The sequence below is a fragment of the Puma concolor genome, chromosome D1 (genome assembly GCF_028749965.1).
Source record: "Puma concolor isolate L17-30 chromosome D1, mPumCon1.1.hap2, whole genome shotgun sequence".
NCBI lineage: Eukaryota > Metazoa > Chordata > Mammalia > Carnivora > Felidae > Puma > Puma concolor.
The window spans coordinates 61,161,666-61,187,645 of NC_141676.1; the positions used below are offsets into that span (position 1 = coordinate 61,161,666).

The 25,980-nt window shown below is 38.8% G+C and overlaps 1 protein-coding gene across 4 annotated transcripts in view; it reads right to left on the minus strand.

Moving 5' to 3' along the window:
• GDPD4 (glycerophosphodiester phosphodiesterase domain containing 4) overlaps window positions 1-25,980 on the minus strand; it is a 179,749-nt gene that overhangs the window by 24,234 nt on the left and 129,535 nt on the right. For all 4 annotated transcript variants that reach the window (XM_086678387.1, XM_086678386.1, XM_086678388.1 and 1 more), the window contains 3 exons: window positions 25,331-25,478; window positions 21,264-21,346; window positions 20,482-20,528 (listed from right to left, as the gene is read on the minus strand). In XM_086678387.1, coding sequence (XP_086534513.1) covers window positions 20,482-20,528; window positions 21,264-21,346; window positions 25,331-25,478 — 278 coding nt within the window. The remainder of the gene's footprint in view (window positions 1-20,481; window positions 20,529-21,263; window positions 21,347-25,330; window positions 25,479-25,980) is intronic.

Genomic DNA, 25,980 nt, shown 5'->3' on the forward strand with positions numbered 1-25,980 from the left:
AGTCAGTCCAGATCTCAGTTGTTTTTGCCCTGAGTGTAATGTCAATCTTGAAACCACCGCACACATGAGCTTTATTTTCTGTCAGCTTTACAGGAGGAAGGGGATTCTAATTGCACTTTAATTAAATTTGTAGGTCAATTCCATGACAAGTAGTATCTGTGATATTAGGTTTTCTAATTCATAAATGTGGCATGTTGGTCCATTTGTGTCTTCTCTCAGTAAACTTCTGTAGCTTTCGGTGACCAACCATATCTTCTCTGTGACAGCTTGCAATGTTTTCCTTAAATTTATTCCTATTTTGGTTTTTTGGTGTTGTAATTGATGCTATTTAAATTTTTAAGTTTCTAATTATTTATTGCTAATATATAGACATACAATCGATTTTTCTGTATATTGACCTTGTATCCTGAGACACTGTTTTAACTCACTCATTCCAGTAGGTTTGTTTGATTTCTTAGATTTTTTGTTTAATTTTAATTCCAGTATAGTTAACATACAGTGTTATGTATAATATAGTGATTCAACAATTCCATATATTACTCAATGCTTATCAAGATAAATATACTCTTAATCTCCTTTACCTATTTCACCCATCCTCCCACCCGCCTCCCCTCTGATAACCATCTGATTGTTTCCTATAGTTAGGTGTCTGTTTTTTATTTGTCTCTTTTTCCCCCCTTTGTTCATTTTGTTTCTTCAATTCCACACGAGTGAAACCATATGATATTTGTCTTTCTCTGACTTAACTTAGCACTATACTCTCTAGATCCATCTGTGTTGTTACAAATGGCAAGATTTAATCTTTATGGATGAATAATAGACGTGTGTGTGTGTGTGTGTGTGTGTGTGTGTGTGTGTGTGTGTGTGTATCACATCCTTATCCGTTTATCTATTGATGGACACCTGTGTTGCTTCCATAATTTGACTGTTGTAAATAATGCTGTGATAGGGGCGCCTGGGTGGCGCAGTCGGTTAAGCGTCCGACTTCAGCCAGGTCATGATCTCGCGGTCCGTGAGTTCGAGCCCCGCGTCAGGCTCTGGGCTGATGGCTCGGAGCCTGGAGCCTGTTTCTGATTCTGTGTCTCCCTCTCTCTCTGCCCCTTCCCCGTTCATGCTCTGTCTCTCTCTGTCCCAAAAATAAATAAACGTTGAAAAAAAAAATTTAAAAAAAAAAAAATAATGCTGTGATAAACATAGGGGTGAATGTATCCCTTCAAATTAGTGTTTTTGTATTTTTTGGGTAAATACCCAGTATGTCAATTACTGGATCATAGGGTAGTTCTATTTTTACTTTTTTGAGGAACCTCCACTCTGTCTTCCACAGTGGCTATACCAGTTTGCATTCTCACCAACAGTGCATGAGGGTTCCTCTTTCTCCACATCTTTGCCAACACTTGCTGTTTCTTCTGTTTTGATTTTAGCCAGTCTGACAGGTGTGAGGTGATATCTCATTGTCGTTTTGATTTGCATTTCCCTGATGATAAGTGATGTTGAGCATCTTTTCATGTATCTGTTTGCCATCTGGATGTCTTCTCTGGAGAAATGTTTGTTCATGTCTTCTGCCAATTTAAAAATTGGATTATTTATTTTTTGGGCGTTGAGTTGTATAAATTCTTTATATGCTTTGGATACTAACCCTCAACCCAATATGTCATTTGCAATTATCTTCTCCCATTCAGTAGGTTATCTTTTGGTTTTGTTAGTTGTTTCCTTGGAAGTACAGAAGCTTTTTATTTTTCCTTTTGTTTCCCTTGCTTCAGGGGACATACCTAGAAAGATGTTGCTATGACCAATGTCAGAGAAATTACTGCCTGTTTTCTCTTCTAGGATTTTTTATAGTTTCAGGTCTCACATTTAGATCCTGAATCCATTTTGAGTTCATTTTTGTGTATGGTGTAAGAAAGTGGCCCAGTTTTATTCTTTTGCATGTTCCTATCCTGTTTTCCCAGCACCATTTGTTGAAGAGACTATCTTTTTCTCATTGCATATCCTTTCCTCTTTTATCAAAGATTAATTGACCATACAGTTGTGGTTTTATTTCTGGATTTTCTCTTCTGTTATGTTGATCTATGTGCCTTTTTTTTTTTTTTTGTGCCAGCACCATACTGTTTTGATTACTACAGCTTTGAAATGTAACTTGAAGTCCAGAATTATGATGCCTACAGCTTTGCTTTTCAAGATTGCTTTGGCCAATTCCAGTGTTTTGTGGTTGCATACAAATTCTAGAATCACTTATTATAGTTCTGTGAAAAATGCTGTCGGTATTTTGATAAGTATTGTATTAAATGTATAGATCGCTTTGGGTAGTATACCCATTTTAACAATATTTGTTCTTGCAATTCATGAGCATGGAATGTCTTACCATTACTTTGTGTCACCTTCAATTTCTTTCATCAGTGTTACAGTCTTCAGAACACAGGTCTTTCACCTCTTTGGTTAGGCTTATTCCTAGGTATCTTATTATTTTTGGTGCAGTTATAAATGGGATTGTTTTCCTAATTTCTCTTCTTGCTGCTTCATTAGTGTGTAGAATGCAACAATGATTTTGTACCCTGTGACTTTACTGAATTAGTTTATCAGTTCTAACAGTTTTTTGGTGGAGTTCTTTGGGTTTTCTCTATATAGTATCATGTCATCTGAAAATAGTGAAAGTTTTACTTCTTCCTTACTGATTTGGATGCCTTTTCTTTCTTTTTGCAGTCTTATTGCTATGGCTAGGACTTCCAGTACAATGTTGAATAAAAGTGGTGACAGTAGGGGCGCCTGGGTGGCGCAGTCGGTTAAGCGGCCAACTTCAGCCAGGTCACGATCTCGCGGTCTGTGAGTTCGAGCCCCGCGTCAGGCTCTGGGCTGATGGCTCAGAGCCTGGAGCCTGTTTCCGATTCTGTGTCTCCCTCTCTCTCTCTGCCCTTCCCCCGTTCATGCTCTCTCTCTGTCCCCCCCCCCCCAAAATAAATAAACATTGAAAAAAAAATTTAAAAAAAAAGTGGTGACAGTAGACATACTTGTCTTGTTCTTGACCTAAGGGGGAAAGCTCTCAGTTTTTCTCCATTAAGGATGATATTAGTTGTGGGTTTTCCACAAAACCTGTGGCCTTTATTATGTTGAGGTATGTTCCCTCTAAAACTACTTTGTTGAGAGTTTTTACATGAATGGCTGTTGTACTTTGTCACGTGCTTTTTCTGCATCTATTGAAAGGATCAGATGGTTGTTATCCTTTTATTGATGTGATGTATCACACTGATTGACTTGTGAATATTGAACCACCCTTTCAACTCAGAAATAAATCCCACTTGATTGTGGTGAATAATTTTCAAAAATATATTGTTGGATTCAGGTTGCTAGTACTTTGTTGAGGCTTTTACATCTATGTTCATCAGGGATATTGGCCTGTAGTTTTCTTTTTTAGTTTTTTCTCTTTTTTTAGGTGTGTGTGTGTGTGCGTGCGCGCACATGCGTGTATGTGTGTGTGTCTTTATTTGGTTTTGGTATCAGGGTAATGCTGGACTCATAGAAAGAATTAGGAAGTTTTCCTTTCTCTTATGTTTTCTGGAATAGTCTGAGAAGATTAGGTATTAAGTCTTCTTTAAATGTTTGGTAGAATTCACCTGTGTAGCTGTCTGGTCCTGGATTTTTTTGTTTGTTGGGAGTTTTTTAAGTTACTGATTCAATTTCATTGCTGGCAATTGGTCTGTTCAAATTTTCCATTTCTTCCTGCTTTGGTTGTGGTGGGTTATCTGTTTCTAGGAATTTATCCATTTCTTCTAGGTTGTCCAGGTTTTTTTGAAATGTACTTTTTTTTTTATAATATTCTCTTACAGTCCTTTATATTTCCATGGTGTTGGTTATTTCTCTTTCATTTTGAGTCCTCTTTTTTTTCTTTCTTTTTAAAATATGTCTGGCTAGAGGTTTATCAATTTTGTTGATCTTTTCGAAGAAACAGCTGGCTTCACTGATCTGTTCCATTGTTTTTTCAGTTTCTATATCATTAATTTCTGCTGTAATCTTCATTATTTCCTTCCTTCTGCTGGTTTTGGGTTTTGTTTGTTGTTTGTTTGTTTGTTGTTCTTCTAGCTCCTTTAAGTGTAAGGTTAGGTTGTTTGTTGGAGATTTTTCTTGCTTCTTAAAGGTAGTAGGCTTGTATTGCTATAAACTTCTTAGAACCACTTTTGCTGCATCCCAAAGATTTTGGATTGTTGTGTTTCCATTTTCATTTGTCTCCATGTATTTTTTTTTATTTCCTCTTTGATTTCTTGCTTGACCCATTCATTGTTTACTAGCATGTTATTTAACCTCCACCTATTTGTGTTCTTTCCAGATTTTTTTTCTTGTGGTTGCTTTCTAGTTTCATCACGTTGTGGTCAGAAAAGATGTGTGGTATAACTTCTTTTTGAAATCGTTGAGAATTGTTTTATGACTTAATATGTGATCTATTCTGGATAATGTTCCATGTGCACTTGAAATGAATGTGTGTTCTGTTTTAGGATGAATGTTCTGAATATATCTATTAAATCATCTGGTCCAGTGTGTCATTCAAAACCACTGTTCCTTATTGATTTTCCGTTTAGAGGACTTGTCCATTGTTGTAAGTCGGGTGTTAATGTTCCCTATTATTGTATTACTATAGACTAGTTCCTTTATATTTGTTATTAACTGGTTTATATATTTGGATGCTTCCATGTTGGATGCATAAATATTTGCAATTATTATGTTTTCTTGTTGTATTATCCCCTTAATGTTCATATAGTGTCCTTCTTTGTCTCTTGTTACAGTCCTTGCTTTAAAGTTTTGATTGATATAAATATTGCTACCTCGGCTTTCTTTTCATATCCATTTGCATGATAAATATTCTTCCATTTCCTCACCTTTTTAAAATTTTCAAGTTAGTTAACATACAATGTAGCCTTGGCTTCAGGAGTAGGACCCAGTGCTTCATCTCTTACATATGATATCCAATGTTCATCCTGAAAGTGCCCTCCTTAATGCCCATCACCCATTTAACCCACTCCCCACCCACCCACCCACCAACCTCCTCTAACAACCCTCAGTTTGTTCTCCATTTTTAAGAATCTCTTATGGTTTGCCTTCCTCTCTGGTTTTTTAAGTCTTATTTTTCCTTCCTTTCCCTTATGTTCATCTGTTGAGTTTCTCAAATTCCACATATGTCCATCTCCTAACTTTCAATCTGCATGTGTCTTTAGGTCTGAAGTGAGTCTCTTGTAGTCAGCATATAGATGGGTCTTTTTCTTATTCTATCTATTCCAACAAACTATGTCTTTTGATTGGAGCAATTAGTCCATTTACAGACTACATAATTATTGACAGGAATGTATTTATTGCCATTTTGTTATTTGTTATATGTTTTTGTGGATCTTCTCTGTTTGTTTCTTCACTTGCCCTCTTCTCTCACCATAAGTTGGCTTTCTTTAGAGATATACCTAGATTTATTTCTTTTTTATTTTTTGCCTATTACTTGTTTTTCATTTGTTGTTCCCATTAGGTTTGTATATAATATCTTCTGCTTAAGTTGATGGTCACTTAAGTTTGACCCATTCTTTACTCCCCTCCTCCCCATGTTTTAGGTATATGGTATAATACTTCACATCCTTTCATTTTGTGAGCCTCTTGACTGATTTTTACATACATACTTATTTTTACTGCTTTTGTGCTTCCTATTAATTCTTACTAATGGTCATTTCCTTTCCACTCAAAGAGTCCCCTTTAACATTTCTTGTAGGGCTGGCTTAGTGGTCATGAACTTCTTTAACTTTTGTCTGTCTGGGAAACTCATTATCTCTCCTTCTATTCTGAATGATAGCCTTGCTGGATACAGTACCCTTGGCTGCAGATTTTTCCATTTCAGCACTTTGAATGTATTATACCACTCCCTTCTGACCTGCAGAGTTTCTGGTGAAAAATCCACTGATAGCCTTAAGGGGCTTTCCTTCTATGTAGCTGTTTTCTTTTCTCTTGCTTTTAAAATTCTTTATCACTGTCTTTTGCCATTTTAATTACTATGTGTCTTATGGACCTCCTTGGGTTGATTTTTGCTGCAGGATCTCTGTGCCTCCTGGATCTGAATTTGTTCTCTTTCCCAAATTCACAAAGTTTTCAGCTATTGTTTCTCCAAATAAATTTTCTGCCCCCTTTTCTCTTCTTCTTTTGAGATCCCTACATTGCAAATGTTATTGCACTTGATGGAGTCACTGAGTTCCCTAAGTCTATTCTCATTTTGCACAAAATTTTTCTCTTACCTGTTCAGCTTGATTACTTTCCATAACACTATCTTCTAGGTCACTGATCCATTCTTCTGCTGCTTCTAGCCTACTATCTATTTCATCTAGTTTACTTTTTTTTTTTTAATGTTAATTTATTTTTGAGAGACAGACAGAGCATGAGCAGGAGGGGCACAGAGAGGGAGACAAAGAATCTGAAGCAGGCTCCAGGTTCCAAGCTGTCAGCACAGAGCCTGACGTGGGCCTCAAACCCACGAACTGCAAGATAATGACCTGAGCCAAAGTCAGACACTTAACTGACCGAGCCAACCAGGTGCCCCATAGTTTATTTTAAATTTCAATTATTGTGTTATTTCTGATTGGTTCTATTTTTTTCATCTCTTTAAGGGTCTCACTGATGTCCTCTACTCTTTTCTCAAGTCCATTGAGTATCTTTATGATCATTACTTTAAGTTCTCTATCAGGCATATTACTTATCTCCATTTCCCTTAAGTTTCTTGCTGTGATTTTGTCCCACTCTTTTATTTGGGACATATTCCTCAGTCTCATTTTTGTCTAACTTTCTTTGTCTGTTTTTCTTTTTCTTTTTGTCTTTAATATATATATATATTAAATATATATATATTAAATATATATTAAATATAAATATATATTTATATATTATATATATATTTATATAAATATTTATATATTTATATATAATATATATTTATATATTATATATAAATATATATTAAATATATATTAAATATAAATATATATATTAAATATATATATAACTTGACAATATATATATTTATATATATCACTGTATATATATATCACTATATATAGCTATATATATATATATAGCTATATATATCACTATATATATATCACTATATATATATGTGTGTGTGAATATATATATATAGATAGATAGATAGATATAGATATATATAGTGATATATATATAGTCAAGTTTTGTCTGTTTTTCTGTGTTAGGTAAGTCAGCTATGTCTCTTGCTCTTGAAAGTAGTGGGTAGGGTACACAATTTAACAAGGTGGTGCTAGTCGTCTTCCACAGGGCAAGCATAGCCATCACAGAAACAGAACCCAGTCAGCTTCACAAAGCACATGTGGGCTGGGGGCACAGTTTTAATAAGGTGTGACAATCACCCATGGGAGATCACCAGCCTCCACTGGATGTAGGCCCTACAAAGTGTACAGTTGGAAGATGTGTTGGCAAGATTTGTGCTGGTCTTCTGGGAGAGGGGAACAGCAACACCAGGACTGAGGCGAGCCTGGCTTGAGGGGATGGGGTGTAGTATAAGCAAATTAGCTAGTGAATGCTGGTGCCACATTGGTTGGCACAGGTGGCCATGTGTTTATGCTAGGTGGGGCAAGGGAGGGAGATAATGCCTGCCAGCTCCTTTGTTACTGGAGAAGTCCCTCAGTGAACTCTGAGATTAGTAAATAACACTCCCTCTATGCCCCCAGTGTTTTTCAAACTGCTGCTTCTATGCTGTATCCCTGTGGGCTATGTGTTGTCCTGTCTCTTTAAGGGTGAGGACTCAGTTTCCTATTGCCCTCTTGGCTCTCCTAGAGCCAAGCCTGCTGATTTTTAAAGTTCCAGGCTTTGAGTCTCACTGATTAGAAGAACTCATGAAATCCAGCCCCTCTGGTTTTCAACACCAAATGTTATGGGATTCATCTTCCCTGTCCAGACTTCTGGGTGTGATAGTCTGTTTTTTCTCCCCTCTCCACACCCATAGCTCCCTCTTTCTGGTGGTTAAACCCATCTAAATCACGCTATATCTTTGCCCTTCCTACCCTCTTCTCTATATTTAGTTGTGAAGTTTGTTCTGGCAGTCTTTGAGACATTTTCTGGATTATTTACACTGGCATGAGTGTTAACCGGTTGTGTCCATGGGACAAGGTGACTGTAGGGTTCTCCTACTCCACTGTCCTGGGAAGTCTAGAATTTTTATGTAATTAATCTGCAAATGAGGAGTTTTTTTTTATTTCTTCCTTTATGCCTGTTATTTATCTTACCAAACTAGTTAGGATATCCACAATGCTGAGCAGAAGTGGTGAGAGCAGATACCCTTGCCTTATTTCTGATCTTAGGGGAAAAACATTCATCGTTTCACCGTTAAAAATGATATTGACTGTAGGTTTCCTGTAAATGTTTTCCATCAGATTGAGGAAGTTTAATTCTACTAGTTTTCCCAGAGCTTTTCTTTTAATCATAAATGGGTGCTTACTTCTGTCAAATATACTATTTCTACTTTATTAATTCAGTCGATTATATTAATTTTCAAATGATATATTCATCTTGTACTACTGGGATAAACCCTACTTACTTATGACATATTATCCTTTTTATATACTGATGTATTCAATTTGCTAACATTTTGCTAAGAATTTTTAGGTCTAAGTTCATAATGATATTGGTGTATAAATTTAGTTATTGTAATATCTTTGTCAGTTTTTATAGGAGGGTATTGTTGGCCTCAAAAATCTGCTAGGTAGTGTTCCTCTTCCTTTTTTTCTGAGTTGGTATAAAATTAGCATTATTTAATATTTGATTAACCAGTGAAAATTCTCTGGGCCTAGACGTTTCCTTTTGGTGAGGTTTTTGGGATATGCAGTTGATTCTGAAGGTGAGTTATTAAAAATTGCTATTTCTTCTTCTTTTAGTTCTGGTAAGCTGTTTATTTCAAGGGATTTCTCTAGTTTACTTAAGTTGTAAATTTTAGTGGCATAAAAATGTTCCTAATTTTCCTTTTTATGTCTAGGATACGGACAGATAATCCATTTTTCATTCATCGTATCAGCAATCAATCTCTCTTCCTTTCCCTCCCTTTCTCATCTTGCTCAGAGTTTATCAATTTTGTTAATCTTTTCAAAAAATTAACTTTTACTCAGAACAGATTCTCCAGAGCCAAGTGCAGACGAGAGGCCCACGGAAGAGGGTAGAAAAGGTGGAGAGGCGGTGCGCGCTACACGGACTGGCGGGAGGGAGCCGGGGTGGAGGGGCAGCCCGCCAGCCAAGCAGAGGCCCCGAGCCTGGCTTGCAAAAGTGGAGGGGCCAGATGGAGTGTGTTCGGACAGCAAGCGGGACTTAACATCTGGAAGGTTATAAGCTAACAGCTCTGCTCAGAGAGCAGAGGGCTGGAGGACAACGGGAGGGAGAGTTGTTGGGCCCTGGACGACAGAGTGAAGCTTGGCAGGGAACAAAGGCACTTGCCAGCGCCATCTCCCTCGCCCATCCCCCAGCCAAAATCCCAAAGGGAACCAGTTCCTGCCAGGGAACTTGCTCGCACCATGCAAACACCCAACGCTGTGCTTCTGCGGATCCATCCCTCCGGCGGCAGGTCTGACTCCCTCCCGCTGCCACAGGGACCCTCCCAAAGTGGATCACTGAAGGAAAAGCGAGCTGAGCCTACCCCTCTCGCCCCTGTGCACCTTACTAATCCACCCCAGCTAATATGCCAGATCCCCAGCACCACAAGCCTGGCAGTGTGCAAGTAGCCCAGTCGGGCCATGCCACCCCAGTGAATCCCGCTCTTAGGAGAGGGGAAGAGAAGATACACACCAGTCTGACTGTGGCCCCAGAGGCGGGCTGGGGGCAGGCATCAGGTCTGACTGCGGCCCTGCCCACCAACGCAAGTTATTCCAGACAGCAGAGGGGAAGTGTCCTGCAGTTCTGCACCACTCCAGGGATTATCCAAAATGAAGAAACGGAAGAATTCCCCTTAAAAGAATCTCCAGGAAATAACAACAGCTAACAAACTGATCAAAAAGGATTTAAACAATATAACAGAAAGTGAATTTAGAATAATAGTCATAAAATTAATCGCTGGGCTTGAAAACAGTACAGAGGACAGCAGAGAATCTATTGCTACAGAGATCAAGGGACTAAGGAACAGCCAGGAGGAGCTAAAAAAGGCTATAAATGAGCTGCAAAATAAAATGGAGACGACCAGCTCCAAAATAAAATGGAGACAGCTCGGATTGAAGAGGCAGAAGAGAACAGGTAAACTAGAAGATAAAATTATGGAAAAAGAGGAAGCTGAGAAAAAGAGAGATAAAAAAATCCAGGAGTATGAGGGGAAAATTAGAGAACTAAGTGATGCACTAAAGAGAAATAATCTACGCATCATTGGTATTCCAGAGGAGGAAGAGAGAGGGAAAGGTGCTGAAGGTGTACTTGAAGAAATAATAGCTGAGAATTTCCCTGATCTGGGGAAGGGAAAAGGCATTGAAATCCAAGAGGCACAGAGAACTCCCTTCAGACGTAACTTGAATCGATCTTCTGCACGACATAGCATAGTGAAACTGGCAAAATATAAGGATAAAGAGAAAATTCTGAAAGCAGCTAGGGATAAATGTGCTCTAACATATAAAGGGAGACCAATAAGACTCATGATGGACCTCTCTACTGAAACTTGGCAGGCCAGAAAGGAATGGCAGGAAATCTTCAATGTGATGAACAGAAAAATTATGCAGCCGAGAATCCTTTATCAGCAAATCTGTCATTTAGAATAGAGGGAGAGATAAAGGTCTTCCCAAACAAACAAAAACTGAAGGAATTCATCACCACTAAACCAGCCCTACAAGAGATCCTAAGGGGGATCCTGTGAGACAAAGTACCAGAGACATCGCTACAAGCATGAAACCTACAGACATCACAATGACTCTAAACTCATATCTTTCTATAATAACACTGAATGTAAATGGACTAAATGCGCCAACCAAAAGACATAGGGTATCGGAATGGATAAAAAAAACAAGACCCATTGAAAGGGCGGGCCTACGCCAGCCGACTCCATCTTGTTCTGTGTCCTTCACCTTGACCACACCTCCTCCCCTTGAGTAACCCCCCCTCACCTGCCTAACAGGACTCGGACCCTTCCCCAGGACCCTTCCCCAGCCAATCGGCTGAGGCCACAGCCATTACCTCACCAACTGCCCCTAGGCCCCAATAAAACCTTTGTCCTTTTGAAACTCGCTCTTTTTCCCTGGTATCTCACCGCTGCGTCGGTGCAGGTAGGGGATTGAGCTCGAGCTAGCTCGAATAAAGGCTCTTTGCTTTTGCATCGGACTCGGCTCCCTAGTGGTCTTTGGGGATCACGAATTCTGGGCATAACACCATCTATTTGCTGTCTATAAGAGACTCATTTTAGACCTGAGGACACCTTCAGATTGAAAGTGAGGGGATGGAGAACTATTTATCATGCTACTGGAAGTGAAAAGAGAGCTGGAGTAGCCATACTTACATAAGACAAACTAGACTTTAAATTAAAGGCTGTAACAAGAGATGAAGAAGGACATTATATAATAATTACAGGGTCTATCCATCAGGAAGAGCTAACAATTATAAATGTCTATGCGCCGAACACGGGAACCCCCCAATATATAAAACAAGTAATCACAAACATAAGCAACCTTATTGATAAGAATGTGGTAATTGCAGGGGACTTTAACACCCCACTCACAGCAATGGATAGATCATCTAGCCACAAGGTCAATAAACAAGGGCCCTGAATGATACAATGGATCAGATGGATTTGACAGATATATTTAGAACTCTGCATCCCAAAGCAACAGAATATACTTTCTTCTCGAGTGCACATGGAACATTCTCCAAGATAGATCACATACTGGGTCACAAAACAGCCCTTTATAAGTATACAAGAATTGAGATCATACCATGCATACTTTCAGACCACAATGCTATGAAGCTTGAAATCAACCACAGGAAAAAGTCTGGAAAACCTCCAAAAGCATGGAGGTTAAAGAACACCCTACTAAAGAATGAAAGGAGGGGTGCCTGGGTGGCTCAGTCGGTTAAGCGTCCGACTTCAGCCCGGGTCACGATCTCACGGTCCATGAGTTCAAGCCCCGCGTCAGGCTCTGGGCTGATGGCTCAGAGCCTGGAACCTGCTTCCGATTCTGTGTCTCCCTCTCTCTATGCCCCTCCCCCGTTCATGCTCTGTCTCTCCCTGTCTCAAAAATAAATAAACATTAAAAAAAATTTTTTTTTAAAAATAAAATCTTAAAAAAAAAAAAATAATGAATGGATCAACCAGGCAATTAGAGAAGAAATTAAAAAATACATGGAAACAAACAAAAATGAAAATACAATTCAAACGCTTTGGGATGCAGCGAAGGCAGTCCTGAGAGAAAAATACATTGCAATCCAGGCCTATCTCAAAACAAGAAAAATCCCAAATACAAAATCTAACAGAACACCTAAAGGAAATAGAAGCAGAACAGAAAAGACACCCTAAACCCAGAAGTAGAAGAGAAATAATAAAGATCAGAGCAGAAATAAACAATATAGAATCTAAAAAAACTGTAGAGCAGATCAAGGAAACCAAGAGTTGGTTTTTTGAAAAGATAAACAAAATTGATAAACCTCTAGCCATGCTTCTCAAAAATAAAAGGGAGATGACCCAAATAGATAAAATCATGAATGAAAATGGAATTATTACAACCAATCCCTCAGAAATACAAGCAATTATCAGGGAATACTATGAAAAACTATATGCCAACAAACTGGACAACCTGAAAGAAATGGACAAATTTCTAAACACCCACACACTTCCAAAACTCAATCAGGAGGAAAGAGAAAGCTTGAACAGACCCATAACCAGCGAAGAAATTGAATCAGTTATCAAAAATCTCCCAACAAATAAGAGTCCAGGACCAGATGGCTTCCCAGGGGAGTTCTGCCAGACGTTTAAGCAGAGATAATACCTACCCTTCTCAAGCTATTCCAAGAAATAGAAAGGGAAGGAAAACTTCCAGACTCATTCTATGAAGCCAGTATTTCTTTGATTCCTAAACCAGACAGAGACCCAGTAAAAAAAGAGAACTATAGGCCAATATCCCTGATGAATATGGATGCAAAAATTCTCAATAAGATACTAGCAAATCGAATTCAACAGCATATAAAAATTATTCACCATGATCAAGTGGGATTCATTCCTAGGATACAGGGCTGGTTCAACATTCGCAAATCAATCAACGTGATACATCACATTAATAAAAGAAGAGATAAGAACTATATGATTCTGTCAATCAATGCAGAAAAAGCATTTGACAAAATTCAGCATCCTTTCTTAATAAAAACCCTCGAGAAAGTCGGGATAGAAGAACATACTTAAACATCATAAAAGCCATTTATGAAAAGCCCACAGGTAACATCATCCTCAATGGGGAAAAACTGAGAGCTTTTCCCCTGAGATCAAGAACACGACAGGGATGTCCACTCTCACTGCTGTTAACATAGTGTTGGAAGTTCCAGCATCAGCAGACAACAAAAGGAAATCAAAGGCACCAAAATTGGCAAAGATGAAGTTAAGCTTTCACTTTTTGCAGATGACATATTATACATGGAAAATCTGATAGACTCCACCAAAAGTCTGCTAGAACTGTTACATGAATTCAGCAAAGTTGCAGGATACAAAATCAATGTACAGAAATCAGCTGCATTCTTATACACTAATAATGAAGCAACAGAAAGACAAATAAAGAAACTGATCCCATTCACAATTGCACCAAGAAGCATAAAATACCTAGGAATAAATCTAACCAAAGATGTAAAAGATCTGTAAGCTGAAAACAATAGAAAGCTTATGAAGGAAATTGAAGAAGACACAAAGAAATGGAAAAACATTCCACGCTCGTGGGTTGGAAGAATAAATATTGTCAAAATGTCAATACCACCCAAAGCTATCTACACATTCAATGCAATCCCAATCAAAATTGCACCAGCATTCTTCTCAAAGCTAGAACAAGGACTCTTAAAATGCATATGGAACCACAAAAGGCCCCGAATAGCCAAAGTAATTTTGAAGAAGACCAAAGCAGGAGGCATCACAATCCCAGACTTTAGCCTCTACTACAAAGCAGTAATCATTAAGACAGCATGGTATTGGCACAAAAACAGACACATAGACCAATGAAATAGAATAGAAACCCCAGAACTAGACCCACAAATGTATGGCCAACGAGTCTTTGACAAAGCAGGAAAGAACATCCAATGGAAAAAAGACAGTCTCTTTAACAAATGGTGCTGGGAGAACTGGACAGCAACATGCAGAAGGTTGAAACTAGACCACTTTCTCACACCATTCACAAAAATAAACTCAAAATGGATAAAGGACCTGAATGTGAGACAGGAAACCATCAAAGTCCTAGAGGAGAAAACAGGAAAAGACCTCTCTGACCTCAGCCACAGCAATTTCTTACTTGACACCTCCCCAAAGGCAAGGGAATTAAAAGCAAAAATGAACTATTGGGACCTCATGAAGAAAAAAAGCTTCTGCACAGCAAAGGAAACAATCAACAAAACTAAAAGGCAACCAACGGAATGGGAAAAGATATTTGCAAATGACATATCGGACAAAGGGCTAGTATCCAAAATGTATAAAGAGCTCACCAAACTCCACACCCGAAAAACAAATAACCCAGTGAAGAAATGGGCAGAAAACATGAATAGACACTTCTCTAAAGAAGACATCCGGATGGCCAACAGGCACATGAAAAGATGTTCAGCGTCGCTCCTTATCAGGGAAATACAAATCAAAACCACACTCAGGTATCACCTCACGCCAGTCAGAGTGGCCAAAATGAACAAATCAGGAGACTATAGATGCTGGCAAGAATGTGGAGAAACGGGAACCCTCTTGCACCGTTGGTGGGAATGCAAACTGGTGCAGCCGCTCTGGAAAACAGTGTGGAGGTTCCTCAAAAAATTAAAAATAGACCTACCCTATGACCCAGCAGTAGCACTGCTAGGAATTTACCCAAGGGATACAGGAGTGCTGATGCATAGGGGCACTTGTACCCCAATGTTTATAGCAGCACTCTCAACAATAGCCAAATGATGGAAAGAGCCTAAATGTCCATCAACTGATGAATGGATAAAGAAATTGTGGTTTATATACATAATGGAGTACTACAGGGCAATGAGAAAGAACGAAATATGGCCCTTTGTAGCAACGTGGATGGAACTGGAGAGTGTGATGCTAAGTGAAATAAGCCATACAGAGAAAGACAGATACCATATGTTTTCACTCTTATGTGGATTCTGAGAAACTTAACAGGAACCCATGGGGGAGGGGGAGGGGAAAAAAAGGAGGTTAGAGTGGGAGAGAGCCAAAGCATAAGAGACTGTTGAGAACTGAGAACAAACTAAGGGTTGATGGGGAGTGGGAGGGAGGAGAGGATGGGTGATGGGTATTGAGGAGGGCACCTTTTGGGATGAGCACTGGGTGTTGTATGGAAACCAATTTGACAATAAATTTCATATATTTAATAAAAAATAAAAAAATTAACTTTTACTTTTTTTCATTTTCTCTATTTTTGGGGTATCTTCTATTTCATTGATTCCTGCTATCTTTATTCTTTCCTTCCTTTTACTTGGGGAAAAATTTATTCTTCTTTTTCTAGATTCTTGAGGTAGAAACCTTATCAATGTTAAGCTTTCTTCATTCTAAAATTTAAAGTTACAAATTTCCAAGTCCTGCTTTGGTTTTACCCCACAAATTTTACTATTGTATATGCATTACCCTTTAAAATATTTTCTAATTTCTCTTGTGATTTATCCCTTGATAAATCAACTTGATGTTTAGAAATACATTAATTTCCAACATTTAGAGACTTACCTAGTATTTTACTAAAGCTCATTTCTTTTTTTAATTTAATTTTTTAAAATTTACATCCAAATTAGTTAGCATATAGTGCAACAATGATTTCAGGAGTAGATTCCTTAGTGCCTCTTACCCATTTAGCCAATCCCTCCTCCCACAACCCCTCCCGTAACCCTCAGTTTGTTCTCCATATTTATGAGTCTCTTCTGTTTTGTCCCTCTCCCTGTTTTTATATTATTTTTATTTCCCTTCCCTTATGTTCATCTGTTTTGTCTCTTAAAGTCCTCATAGGAGTGAAGTCATATGATTTTTGTCTTACTCTGACTAATTTCACTTAGCACAATACCCTCCGGTTCCATCCATGTAGTTGCAAGTGGCAGGATTTCATTCTTTTTGATTGCTGAGCAATACTCCATTGTATAGATATACCATTTCTTCTTTAGCCATTCATCCATCGATGGACATTTGGGCTCTTTCCATACTTTGGCTATTGTCGATAGTGCTGCTATAAACATGAGGGTGCATGTGTCCCTTCGAAACAGCACACATGTATCCTGTGGATAGATGCTTAGTAGTGCAATTGCTGGGTCGTAGGGTAGTCTATTTTTAGTTTTTTGAGGAACCTCCATACTGCTTTCCAGAGTGGGTACACCAGCTTGCATTCCCATATTAAAGCTCATTTCTAATTTAATTTTGTTATGGTCACAGAGCATACTTTAAGATTTCAGTCTTCTTAAATTTATGTATTGAGACTTGTTTTATGGCCTGTCATGTGGTCTATTTTGGCAATATGCCATGTACATTTGAAAATATTATATAGTCTGCAGTTGTGTATAATGTTTTATGTCAGTTAGGTCCATGTGGCTGTAAGTGTTGTTCAGACTTCAATAACCTTTCTGATTTTATTTTTTGTGTTTCATTGTTCTTGCAGGGACTGAGAGAGGAATGTTAAAATGCCCAAGCATTATTTCTCTCTTTCAGTTTTTGTTTCATGTATGAAGTTTATACAGAGCTCTAATTATAATGCCTTCTTGCTATACTGACCTTTTCATCACTTATGAAATCTTTGCTTCCAGTAACGCTCCATGTTTTGAAGTCTATTTTTTTCAGATGTTATATCTTATGCTTACTGTTTTTCAATGCCATATCATTTTCCCATTCTTTCATTTTTAATCTTTTGTTGTCTATTTAAATATTTCTTTAAAAAAAACTTTTATGTTTTTATTTTATTTTGAGAGAGACAGAGCAGGGGCAGCGGAGGGGCAGAGAGAGAGGGAGACACAGAATTTGAAGCAGGCTTCAGGCTCCGAGCTGTCAGCACAGAACCTGACGTGGAGCTTAAACTCACTGATGGTGAGATCATGACCTGAGCCAAAGTTAGACGCTTAAATGAGTCACCCAGGCGCCCCTTAAATATTTCTTTTGTAGACAACATATGGTTAGGTCCTGCTTTTTTCTATCCAGTCTGACAATCCCTACTTCGATGTATCTGCTCCATTTATATTTTATGTAATTAATAAATGGTTGGATTTAAGACTATCATGTGTCAACTTGTTTTCTGTTTGTTTTGTATGTTATTTTACTTCCTTTGGTCTCTTTTTCCTGAATCTATCTGCTATAAGATATTCTCCTGCTGATTTTGAATAAGTAAGCTGCCATGTTGTCAGAGGGCCATATGGCTGCGACCTGAAGGTGGACTCTAGGAACTCAGAGCAAACCCTGCCAACAGTCATCAAGGAAACAAAACAACTTCAGTTCTACCACTTACAATTCAGTAAGGAATTAAATTCTTCCAACAACTAGTCTCAGATGAGATTGTAGTCTAGGCTGATACCTTGATTTTAGCCTGGGAGACTCTTAAGTAGAGGACCCTATTAATCCATGCCTGAACCCATGGCCCACAGAAACTGTGAGATGATAAATTTGTATTATTTTAAGCTGCTAGGTTTGCAGCAATTTGTTACACAGCAATAAAAAACTAACATATATAGAAATAGAATCTACTCAAGAGGAAGCAGAGAAATTAATAGGCTACAAATAACAACAAACAGAGTCTCAGCAACCAATGGGATAATATCAAACTTTCTCATATCTATGTAATTGGGAACCCCAGAAGAGGGTAGGAGCAAGAAAATATTTGAAAAAATGAAGACTGAAAATGTATCAATTTGATGAAAATTATACTGACTGATCTAAAAGTTCAGCGAACCCCAAGCAGGATAGATAGACACACACATACTCATATACAACAAAGTAAACCATAATCAAATTATTGAAAACCAGTAATAAAAAGAACAATCTTAAAAAGCAGCTAGAGAAAAAGGACATATTACAAGTAGAGGAACAAAGATAAAACGGGAGACTTTTTTTTTTTTTTTTTTTTTTTTGGTAAGACCTTTCATAAGAAACTATATGAGGCAGAAGACAAAGGACTGACTTCTTTACAGTGTTGAAAAATACATCCTAAAGCTAGAAAGATGAATGCCTTATGGTGGCAGCAGCAGTTGCACCAGTACATGCCCATCCTGGAGGTTGTTGTGGTGCAAGATGTGATACTGTACTTAGTGTCTGGGGTTCTATTCTCTTCAGCCCCAGTGGATCTGGGCTGTGGTTTTGGCTTCAGTCTTCCCTGTACCTTCCCTGATTCTAAACTTGGTCCTGTACCTTCTAGCTGTCTCTTGGAGGCACCCAAACAGCCTTTCAATACATTTTTTTTCTGCTTAGATCAGGCAAAATTGGTTTCTGTAACAGACAACTAAAAACTTTAAAAAAAAAAAAAACAAGAAAAATTCTTAATTTTTTATTCACCTTATTTTCTTATCATCATTTCAATATGGTAGGGAGTTGGGGTCAATTTAACTAAGTAATTTTTCCTTCATTCATACATATACATTCTTTGAATTTTCCTTCAAAACTTTCTCTCCCATCCATACTTTCATCATCATTTTCATGTGTTGTTGTTGTTTTTTCCAATTCCTGGCTCTATTACTGTTTTGGGCTACATTTTGGGCCCCTCAAGTTCACACGTGGAAGCCCCAAACCCCAGTACCTCAGAACTGGACTATATTTGGAAATAGGGCCTTTAAAGAAGGGATTAAAATCAGGCCTAATCCAATATGATTGGAGAAAAGAAAATGTGGACACAGAAAGGCACTGAGTGTACGTGTGCGCACAGAGATAAGGCTGTATGAGGACACAGCAGGAAGATGGCTACCTGCAAGCCAAGGAGAGAGGCCTCAGAAGAAACCAAACCTGCTCACACATTGATCTTGGCCTTTTAGGCTCTAGAACTGAGAATATAAATTTCTGTTGTGTAAGCCATCCAAATTGTGGTATTTAGTTGTAGCAGTCCCAGTTTACTAATACAACTACTGAAAATAATAAGGTAGCTAGAATAAAACCTTCAGACTTATTAACAGTAAGCAGAGTGATCTTAAAATCCATATAACTCAAAAACTACTTAAGATCTTTCTGAGATCTAAGAGATTTGGGTGAACTTAGTTTGATCCTTCAGTTTCACAGTATTAAAGACGATTGCCCTCCACTTAATTTATTCAGGTTTCTGAACTTAGTTTTTCATGGTCCCTGTGGATCCATTCCTGCAACTCTTAAAGTATTCTATCAGTTCAACCCTCTGCCAGCTGGTGCACGGTGTTTCAGGATCTTCACCACTATCCACGAGAAATGAAATTAATTCATGATTCTGTGACTGTACCAACTTTACCTAAGGCTCCAGGAACTGTGGAAGAAAACTGTATTGTGTATCGCACAGTCCTTTGCCTCCAACTGGCTTCTCCTTTGACATTGCACTGGCTTTCCAACCAGTTACTCACTGTGTTATTATCCCCACAGCCTCCTGAAAAATAAAATCTAGCTTCCCTTCCCCTTACTGGGCCTATCTCACTTCCTCAGTCCCTGAGTTATTCTTCTAAATAAGAGGTATTCCGTTATTCTATCCCTTTACACAGAAATCTAAGCATATTGCTTCCTTGTTCAAAGCTCATTTGCCATCTCTTGATTACTTATATGCAGAGCCTAGACTCTAGTCCAGCATTTCAGGATCTCTGCAGTTTTCTCCCTCCACCCTCCAACATACATCACCCACAAATGAAGGCCCATAAAACACATTCATCTCTCACCGGCATGGCAGATACTATGGTAGCTGGACCTCGGTGCCTGGACCAATGGTGTCAACTGCTCTACTTTTGCTTCCTTCCTCACTGTTCTTTGGGTGTCAGCCCTCCCTTCCCTTGGGCCACCTCCATAGACAGCTTTCAGTTATCTTCAGCCCTTCTCAGAATGCCTGGCACAAAGGGGGTACTCAATAACTGTGTGATGAATTAATATATGAACAAGTGAACAAATAAACACCCATGCTCAAAGTCTTCCAAGAGGCCTCACTCCAAAGGATAAAGTCCAAAATGAAGCCTGATGTCAAGGGCTTTCCAGCCTATATTTCCCAACTTATCCCTGGTCCCCACCTCCCACTTTCCACAGACTCTCTCAGTTCTTGTCAGAGACATGAAAAGCAGGCCCCACATCCTGGAGGCAACGGGTAAGGATGAAGAGACAGGAGAAGGCTAAGCCTCTGACTTTACCTGTGTGAATGCTGTTATTGAACATTTCTTTTTTGCTCTCTCTCCACCTAGAAGGAAACAGACCACCCATGAGTCTCACAGGCCTCTTCCAAAAAAGACAATAATCCAAGGCAATAGGCAGAAAAGAAACATTATCCAAATTCTCACTTAAGTACAGGGTTTATACTTTCTTCTTTAAAGGATAACTCACAAATGAAGAAATGATGGGCATGATGAGGTCAAACAACTATGGACTCCTCTAGCTAAAATTCTGCTACCTGGATGTTCCCTTTCCCACCTTGAATCTTGCAATCCTATAGCATTTGCCCTGCAAGGATTCTCAAATGTCATCTTGGACAGATAATAAGACTATAGCCTAGAAAGAAGCAGTTCACCCAGCAACTGAGGACCATAACCAGGGCTACAACCCGGGCTTCCCAGTTTGTGAACCTGCTTTGTTTCATGGAAGGTGGGAAGTTGAGGCACTTGTTCTGTACAACCTTCAACCCTTGTCCTTTTCTAACTGGTCTATAATGAATCTGTAGTAACAGGATTTGACTAGGCTTCAGTGAGAGTCCATATCCTTAGACTATCGTCCTGTGTTGAGGTGGCAGAAAGGGTGTGAGGAGCTACAGGCAGCATGAGAAGAAATGACAGGTTCAAAGTACAAACACTGTCTTCCTGAGAGCCTGCCACGTGGAATTACAGGAAGAGTCTAAGTGTTTTTTTCTGAACTTTACATAAGAACTATTTACACTTTTATCTTGGGAAAAATTCATTTAAAATAGCAACTATATGCTTACCAATGAAAATAAAATATGGCAAAAATGAGAACTGCAGAAACACTATCCATGAGAAGCCACATGAACATATAGTAACCTGGTGTCTGCAAAACAGAAAACAAAACAGTTTAAAAAACTACAGTTGGAAAGGATTTCAGATCACATGGGCCACGTCCTATGCTCTCCTGCCTGGGTTGGGGGAAGAGCAGGGGAAAGGCTGAGCAGGTAAAGAAACTTTGACTGATGTGGTGGTCTCAAACAGAGAGAGTACCTGCTGATATCCTATCACCCCTTAGATGTGCAGGGGACTCTACACGGGACAAAGCACTTCATACTCTTTATCTCCCTTAACCCTCAGAGGAGTCCCAGAGAAGTCACATAGCAAGTCTATTCTGGACCTAGGACTCCATATAGCTCAAGTTTCTTGACTTCTACCCCTCTGTGTTTTCATAGTACTGCTTCCCAAATCTGGCTGCACATCCGAGCATACCTGGACACCTTGGAGTAATACAGGGTCCTAGGTCTCACTACATATCTCAGAAACTACCATTTCTGCATTTTCATCAGCTTCTCGGATGACGCTGAAGCAACTGGACTGTGAGCTAGAATCTAGGAATTTTTGTTCTAAATCGTCATGTTTCAAATAAGTATGCTGAAATTAGAACACCCCCTTAGCTAATGTGCCCCCTTCTCCATGCTCCTTGCCTGAATCACCCATTACCCAGAGCTCCATCTCCTTGGTCCTCTTGTGTGAGTTTTGTAATTCCCTGATTTGATCCTCCCTTTCCAACTCCATTGTTCCCTCTCTGTTGGGTCTGGGACTTTTTTTTTCTTGAGCCATTCCTCACCTTATCCCAGGGTCTTTCTGTGGAGTGAATACTAACATTAATAATGACAGTAACACTAATGGTCATGATGACAACAACTAACAATTAATTAATTAGCATCATAAGAGCTAAGGAAGTATTCTAAGCACTTTAAAAGTGTTTTCACACTTCATCCTCACCACAGCCCACTAAGCAGGTACAGTAGAAAACATTTAACCAACTTCCACTAAACCCAGGCTCTTAATCCCCTCTGGGAAACTGACTGATAGCTTGGCCTGCTACAGAATTCCCACCAGGCGAGCTGTCCATTTACTAAGAATCAGTCGTTCTTGGGCGCCTGAGTAGCTCAGTTGGTTAAGTGTCTAACTCTTGATTTTGGCTCAGGTCACGATCTCCCAGTTCATGGGATCGAGTCCTGCGTCTGGCTCTGCTGACAGCTTGGAGCCTGCTTGGGATTCTCTCTCTCTGTCCCTCCCCTGCTGTTGTCTGTCTGTCTGTCTGTCTCTCTCTCTCTCCCTCTCCCTCTGTCTCCCTCTCAAAATAAATAAACCTTAAAAAAATCCTTAAAAAGAATCAATCGTTCTTTCTCCTTAAATGGCTTAGAACAGTTGTACTTGTTATAACTGTGCAGTGTAATTAAATGTCACTTAAATCTAAGTGAAAAAGAAGTATGTCATTTTTAAGAAAACTAAGCCAATGCTTTGAAAATCTCAATGAAGAAAGAACAGGTCATTAAAAAATAAACTGCAACTGAATGAGGTGTAAGTGAATCACTGTGAGAGACTAGGGTAAAAGGATTATGAAAATCTGGGTAAATCCCTCATTCAGACTGTTTCTCCCAATGACTTTGTTGTTTAAAGAAACAAAACTTAGAGGTCATAGCTGGTTTATTCAGCATTTAAATAAGCAAGTGAATACAGTATTCAATCAGCTAAAGTAACCTCAAAGACCTTGACTCTCTGTTACAAGGTAAATGAATATTTTAAATTAAAATAAAATGTGTGAAGTATGTATGTGACAGATTGTTTATAAATATGACCACAACATTCTTCCCAAAATGCAGGTCTGTGTGCAATGTGATTTTGCTGTTCCTCCCCATCAAGAAATGAAGTCTATTTCTCCACTATTCCACCTTGAATCTAGATTTGGCCATGTAATTTTCTTTGGCCAACGGAACATTAGCAAATATCACACCTAAAAAATCCTGAAAACTGCATGTGCATTAGGGCTTGACCTCTCTTGCAGCTGGGAATCCACTGCCACCAGGTGAACATGCTCAAGCTGGCCTCCTTGAGGATGACTGACAACATGAACAGAGACATCAGTCATCCCAGGTAAGACACTAGACATAAGAATGCGGCCATCCTAGACCAAGCTGGCTCAGACCAGAAGACCATTGAGCTATCATAAAGGATATAACAAAAAAATATTTGTTTGAGGCACTACATTTCAGCTGTCTGTTTTTAAGTAGTAAAGGCTGATTGACTGTGAAATAGATAAATAGATAGATAGATAGATAGATAGATAGATAGATTTCCCACTTTAACTTTTTCAATTAACAGACCAGTGATCAGACTAGACTATGGTGGATAAAAATACTTCTGTTGTACTATCATTATCCCTAATTTACTAATAAATAAACTGAGGCACAGACAGGTTAACTAACATTTCCAAATTTACACAGTAAGTGGTAGAGCCAAGATTTGGATTTTCCTGAACAAAGAGGCGATGGGTCCTTTTAAAAAAGCCAGGCATAGGAGAAAGGCATAAAAGAAAACTTTATAGTTTTTGAATTTTGAATCACATGAATTTATTATCAATTCAAATAGTATTAATTCAAGTATTAAAATAAAAAGCTTTATTTAATAAAACTTAATTTAATATATGGAAAGGGACAACTTTGAAACATTACCGACTTAGGGGATAGGATTACGGAGTGGGGTGTTGCTTTCGGATTTATGTATTTTTGTAATGATTAAATTTCATATAATTAACAGATTTACTTTGTAATCAATTTTTTAAAAGAAAATGTTAGAAAAACATATAGTACACATATGAAGGAAAATTATACAAGGACAGACAAGTAGCAAGGCTTCACCTATGCCAAGGGACCTGCCATCCAAGGTTTCCTTCAGGGTCATCTCCAGAAAGTTGCCCAAGCTACCAAGAAATAAGGTGTCAGTAATTTTACACAGCTACCAGAAGGCCTCAATGCAGTCCAGCTCCATGAGATTGTGACCTTGACCCTGATCTCCTTTCTTCTGGTTGTGACCCTAAACAAGGGCTAGTGAGGCTGGAGGTGTGGACAAGGCAACATGAAATAATTCTTCTCCTCAGTTAGGCTTCTATGCCTAAAGGTTTACCTTTCAAGGCAACTTGGAGTCTGGGTTTTTACTCTCAACTGGACACTTTTATTCTGAATTGAGTCTTTTTGGTGACTGAAAGTAAAATTTAAAAATTACCTAAGAGTGACTAGAAAAGTTGTGGGACTGGAGTAAGATTTCATTCAGGAGCAGGGAAAGCCTACCTCACAGGGCAGTTTAAAGAGTCAATGGAGAGAAATTAAGCTGTTTTCTCTCATACACTATTGTGTTCCACTCAGTCAACCTACTGTACACAGATCAGAAAAACAAGCTCTGCAGCAGTTAACTGGTTAGCCAGGGCTGTTTCCACAGATAGTAAGAGATAGGATTTAGCTGGGATTATAACCCAAGTATTCAGGTCCCCAAACCTCTGGCAATAAGCAGTAGCAGGGCTAGGAGGGGCAATTAAGCTAGGTGGCTGGACAATGGTTCTCCTTTTCAGAAGGATTTTGTTCAGGACATACAGGTTTTTTCCTACAGCCCCTGTCACTATCACTGCATCTAGAAAGGTGGGGCTACAGTAACAAAACTCTGGAGTCAGACCTCATTTTGAATCTTGCATCATGCAACCATGTCCAAGAATCTTAATATCTGAAAACTTGTTTCTTCATAGAGATAATGAAAGTGAGTAACTCAGAGGGACAAATTACATACTGCATGAAAAACACACTGTGAAGATTTGGTAAACAGCATTATTATGACAATACTAATTTCTCCCTACAAATCACAGAAGGATCTGGGTGAGAGAAGGGAGAATGCCTCATCTCCAATATCATAGAACTTTCTGCTTTTAAGTAGCTCCCCAGGTGTCTGCACAGTGGACAATGTAGGTGTGGGGTAAGGGACTTAGACTCCTACTGTAACAGACTTGGAAGAACAATCTGGACAACCAGCTCACCATGAAGAAGTAAGGGTGATTTAGCTGACTCAGGGTCTGAATGTTGTCTGTGGTCACTGAGTGAATCCTGGAGCACCAGGCCAGTGAGTAGAGCCAAGGCTCATTGACGATATATAAATTGATGTTGATGTTAGCTGCTTTATAATCTCTGGAATAAAAACAGAACCCACAGGTGATTTAGTCTGAATCTAGACTTAATCTCACTTTCCTCATCTAAAAGGGTAACAGCCACCATGTTTGTGAGAGGCTGTTACCTAAAACACTAGAAGCAGCTGGTCCTGTAGCAACTTATGACATGCTACGCAGAATGGGTTCATGTTGAAATAAGGTAAAGGACTGGATTTAATACCTCTGCTCCTATACCAACAATGGTGTATTAGTAAACTGGATATCCTAAGGAAAAAAAAGAAAAACTAGGGAAAAAAGAGAAAGCACTATTTGTAGCATTTGCCAATTTCCATGGTATAAATACGCCCACCATAGTCAATTTCAAGCTACCACTGGTAAAACAGATTTGCAAAGTTTCTAACTATTTAATAACTGGCTTCCATGAGCTGGCATAAACCAGCTCCAGCACATGACTGTATAGCATCTCTACTTACTTTCATCAGAGTACTTACCACACTCTACTATATTTATCTGCTTTCCTA